This window comes from Phalaenopsis equestris, unplaced genomic scaffold (genome assembly GCF_001263595.1).
Source record: "Phalaenopsis equestris unplaced genomic scaffold, ASM126359v1 Scaffold000760, whole genome shotgun sequence".
NCBI lineage: Eukaryota > Viridiplantae > Streptophyta > Magnoliopsida > Asparagales > Orchidaceae > Phalaenopsis > Phalaenopsis equestris.
Window position 1 is genome coordinate 567,481 of NW_018165200.1, and position 5,644 is coordinate 573,124.

Sequence of the window (5,644 nt, forward strand, 5' to 3'; positions counted from 1 at the left end):
CGATGGCGGAGCTGCCTTATGCGAAGGCCCGGCAGCCGGTGACTTATACGTTGGTTATGGAGATGCAGCTTGTTATTGGTTTCTTCGCCACCGCATTCGCAACCGTCGGCATGATCATTAATAAGGATTTTCAGGTGCGCGTCTGCCATCGAATTATGCTATTATCTGTTGTTAATTTTAAGAGAGAAATTCAAAGCTTCTGGATATTAAATTAATTAGTTTGTTAAATTTTTCTGTAAATGAGTAAAATTATGTTAGAGTACCCTCATATATTTTGTATCAGGATGGGAATATTTTTATGAAAAATTTCGTTTATTTCACGATTTATAGTTGTTATTTCTCAATGCAATTAAATTATTTGGTATTATATAAGCAAATCAGTAGATAAATACAACTAGCTTATTGGTTAATGTAACTCGGTCATTATATTAGACATTCATAATTATCATCGTAACAGAGAAGGCTTTGATTGTTTAAATTTATTTATCAAATAATTTAGTTACGTTAAAAAATGATGCATGACATATCAGAATTTGACCTTTGCCATAGAATACTCCAATCCTGATATAAAATGTATCAGGGTATACTAAAACAACTTTTTTACTAATAAATTTATTAGTATTTATCCAATTTTAAGATTCTTATCTAAATTCTTTATCTATAACTTAAGTTTGAAATTAAAGATACCATCATATTTGAAAGAGGGTAACTATATTTGTGAATCATGGCAAAATTTGATTAAGATATCATCAAGGCACTTGAATGCGCATATACCATCTGAATGAGGGGGCCCTCTCCTGGCTGTTCGATCGGAGTGGTCTGGATTCTTTTCTGATTTATAGCCCAGAATCTATAAATAAAGCCCTGATTTTGAGAGAAGGCTAGACCAGCTAAAAGAAGATCAAAGCTTGGGAAGGAACTGAAGCTCATCATCGTTTATGCACCAAATATTTGACGAATTCCTCCAGCTCCTGAAGCAGCCGACCATTGCTGAACGACACATGTAGGTGGTCACTATCTGCCTCTATCTGCTCCTTGCAGTAAAGTCTCTTTTGGAGTCATAACATGCATTACAAAATCCCATCGTACGTTGTGGAATATAGAAGCACCTTGAGGAGCAATACATCATCTAGTACATCGTACAACTATATACCTCGAAGACGGTGTAATAACACACCGGATGCGGTGCAATAACACACCTAATGACAATGTAAACAACACAACTCACATATGGTGCAATGACATCTCCCGAATAAAGTGTAACAGTGCACTATAATTACAGTGACTTTCTCCTGACCAATAAATCTCCCGACTCTTGCCTTTGCGACATAAGGACGTCATCACAACTCAACATTACAACCTATGTGATTAACTTTGATGTACGCCGTCCACAACTTGTGTAGTGTAGCTCTCAACTCTAACGTTTATGACTTGCATGGTACATATTTTGTGCAGCTCCTGACTTAAGCCTCTATGACTTGTGAACGTCATCACAACTCACCACCACGACCTTTATCACCAAGTTCGACCTACATGGTCTACAGCTTGTGCAAATCTCAATTCTTTCTTTGCGACTTACATACATTATCAGACTTAGTAGACCTCTCAACTCCAACAGTTGTGCTCACAGATGTTATCACAGCTCATGCAACTTCAACTACGATCTCTTCGACCATCGAACATCGATCATCATAGCTAGTACAACCCTCAACTTCGACCTTTGTATCCCACGGCCCACATATATGTTACAACAACTTGTTCATTTCTCAACTTGGCCCAATGCGACCTACATACATTATCATAATTAGTGCAGCTCTTAACTATGTCCTCTACGACCTATGGAAACCATCACAGCTCATAACTACAACCTATGTGACCTACTGTGACCCACAACTTATGTAGCTCCCAACTCTGACCTCTGTGGCCTACAGACGTTATCACAACTCTTAACTCTGGTTTCTACGACCCACGAAAGTTATCACAACTCGTCCAACTCCAAACTCTGACCTTTTCGGCTTATGTACATCATCATAGCTAGTGCAGCTCTCAGCTCAGGCCTCTACAACCCATGAATATTACAATAGCTCGTGCATCACTTAACTCTGACTTCTAAGGCCTACAGTTGTCATCACAACTAGAGCAACTCTCAACTTTTGCCTCTGCAGCTCACGAACATTATCATAGCTCGTGCAACTCTCAACTCCAACGTCTGCGGCTTATGGACGTTGTCACAACTTGCCATTATGACCTACATGAACAACTATGCCGTACGTAGCTTCTTACTCGTGCATCTCCTTGACTTCCGCCCCTACGACCTACGCATCATCACAACCCACCATTATGACTTATGTGACCAACTACGACATACAAGACTCACAACTCCTACAACTTTCTGCTATGAGCTATGCGATCAACCGACACTCCTGAAGTAATTATTTATTACACACACGATCATCTACTATCATGACTTTTACCTGTGACCCATACGACAAGCTGACGTTACAACAATCGTTTGCAATATTCACAGTGAATTACTGCCTTTACAATGATCAACTTTATAACTCTTTCCTAATTCAAAAGAAGAGTTGACACGTGTGTGCTGAATTCTCACGCAACGTTAAAATAATAATTTATTACTCTAGTGCCACAAATTGTCTAGCATGCATCAACATGAATTTAAAATGATTGTAAGATCGAATAATTATATATGTATATATAATTATCTGAATTTATTAAATACATAAATTTAAAGTACATATATTATTTTTAGGAAATATTATCAAATTGTTATTTTAAAGTTAGCTATAAAGTTATTGTTAATATATAAAGTTAGCTATTAAATATTATCTGAATTTATTTAATTTTTTCTTCCCTCTTCTAATGTTTAATTATTAAAAATATATATTAAATCATACACGTATTCAAGGCTACAGAAAAGATTAATTACATATTAATTTTTCTCGAAAGAAGTTTAATAAATCAACTAATTATCCTCAATCGCCGGCATGACTTCTAATACAGGCACTGTCAAGAGAAGCAGCCAATTTCGGCTTGGGAGAGACGAAGTACTACTTGGTGCTTATTTTTGCGGCCATCTTATGGCAATGTTTCTTTCTTGGCGCAGTTGGCGTGATCTCTTGTGTGAACACGCTGCTCGCCGGAATTCTCATCGCCGTCTTCATCCCTGTGGTGGAAGTCTTGGCCGTTATCTTCCTTCACGAGAACTTTAGCGTTGAGAAAGGCATGGCTTTGGTTCTCTGTCTCTGGGGATTGGCTTCTTATTCTTATGGAGAGTACCGAGAAGCCAAGGAGAAGAAGGAACGAGCTGTTTCTCATCAGGTTCAAACTTCAACGGTTTGATTAATACGTGCGGTATATACATATAAAGTTAAATATAACTTGCTCTTAATTTGCACTATCGTCGATATATCTGGTTATAGTTTATTTACTGAGATTTTGTCTTTGACCATCTTGATCAGATAAAGAGAAATATTTTGATCCTCAAGTTAGAGGAGACTGTACGTAATGATAAAGGGATTGCTTTTTATGATAAGAAATTATGTGAAGATAAGTTGATGCAAATTAAATTATAATACAACAATAGCAACAATAAGCCTTTATCGCACTAAATAGGGTTGGCTAAATTGAATCCTTTTTTTCCATTGAGTACTATTGAGTGTCATATTTTCATTTAATTCTAATAAAATAAAGTGATTTTTTATAATATTCCGTAGTCTTTTTATGTCTACCTTTGACTTTCTTAACATAAACTGAATCTAAAATACATCAATTTTGCAAACCAAACAATCAAATTATTGATGTTTAATGTGACCAAACCATCTAAGACAACTCTCTTTGATATTGTCCGCCACTTAAGCCATATCAACCTTTGTCTACCACTGGAGTCATATCAACCATTTCATAGATAGATTTGTTTCACATTTTGTCAATAAGTGTCAAGCCATTCACGTAATAAAGCATTCTCATCTCAGCAACACTTAACTTTGTTCTATGTTTCTCTTTTAAAAGGCCAACATTATGCTCAATAAAGAATTGCAGGTTTTACCATCTTCTAAAAATTTCCTTCAAGTCAAGCAACACTTTTCTATCAAACAGTAAGCCTAATGCATTCCTCCACTTCAACAAATCAACCTGAATTCTGCTAATAACATCCCCGAGATATTTAAAATGTTCACACATTTTAATGATTTGATCACCCATAGTTATAAAGAATTCATGTCATGATTTTTCAAAAAAATTTATGATGGTTGTCGACTATCCCTCTATTTTTCATATTCGAGGCTTGAGACCCGATAATAATAGCATTAAATATAAATTCTTTCATCTACACCTTTTATTTTAGAGTAAACCCAATTCATGTAATTACATGTAAGTCAATTCAGAAACAAATTATACGATATATTTTTTTTTATAATTTTATTATTACGTTGAAGGAAAGTTTACCGCCAGCCCCTGAAACATCGAAGGAGTTCTTAAGCATATTTGGTATAAGAAATTAAATCGTGGAATTTATTTATACCCAGCACGTGCATATATATGCCTCAAAGTTGGAAACAATAATCTGATGAAAAAATAAAAAAAATAATAATAATTGGGATAAAACTTCATAGCTATCTCTCTTTCATGCACAAGACCACAGACCATAATTTGGTTGTTGACTATTGCAAAAAAGTGTATCAATAATTCTAAATGAGTAAACTTTTCATCTGAAATTGCTTTTCTCATTTTAGTGGAGGACAATTAAGACATGATGTTGATTAGATGGCTCTTTTTTTTGTCAGCTACCCTCATTCAAATTGATATTTGAGCACATTTTTTTTAATTGATATTTGAGCACAAATAAATTTACATCCAAGATACTATGAAAGTTAAATAATTCATTAGGCTTCAAAAAAGTCAAACAGATGCCTATACTTCATAAAAAAATTGAGATATGGAAAAATGTATATGTTGAATCTAAAAATGTCCCAGAGACACGCAAAGAATGCAAAGAAATAGAGCACGAAAAGGAGGGAGAGGGGAACATAGAAAGCAAAGGCATAGTATAGAACATTAAAATCACGTAACCTTTATTTAAGAAATGAAATCCCTATTGGGTGTACAATTGTATTATGTACTCCTAGATTTCATAAATATAATGGGGACATTTTGGTTAGTTCGTAAATATGGGGTTGTGTGCTTGGGAAGTTGCCCGACTGGATGGAGCCGGTTACTCTAGGAGGCGTCCGGTCGACCAGAGCCTATGATGGCTCCACCAGGTCCTTTTGGAGTCAAACGATCATTGACTGGGACCTAGAGGCACTACCGAGTGGGCTATCTTTTGAGAGCTTATGCTTGAAAGGACGGGCTGGACAACTCCGGCTGGTTGTTTTGAATCTAGAAAAATTGGCTTGATCATCTGGCCTGGATAGAGAAAAAGCTGTCAGACTTGTCAGCCAGAGTCTTGGTTGGTTGGCATTTACGAGAATGATTGAATTCTATTTGTCTCAAGATTATCTTTTTTACGACTTGTATGAGTCGGCCGGCAAGACGTGAGATTTTGGATCTTTCTTAGCTGGTCCCAGGATGCCACATCATCTCTTATTATGTCATCAGATTTTTTTTAAGATTCGTGCTGACACAT

At 36.0% G+C, this 5,644-nt stretch overlaps 1 protein-coding gene across 1 annotated transcript in view; it reads left to right on the plus strand.

Moving 5' to 3' along the window:
• Positions 1 to 3,582, plus strand: part of LOC110030770 (purine permease 3-like) — a 5,127-nt gene extending 1,545 nt beyond the window's left edge. The window contains exons 4-5 of the mRNA XM_020733677.1: positions 27 to 134; positions 3,022 to 3,582. Of these exons, the coding sequence (XP_020589336.1) occupies positions 27 to 134; positions 3,022 to 3,360 (447 nt within the window). The 3' untranslated portion in view covers positions 3,361 to 3,582. The remainder of the gene's footprint in view (positions 1 to 26; positions 135 to 3,021) is intronic.
• The last annotated feature ends 2,062 nt before the right edge of the window (positions 3,583 to 5,644 follow it).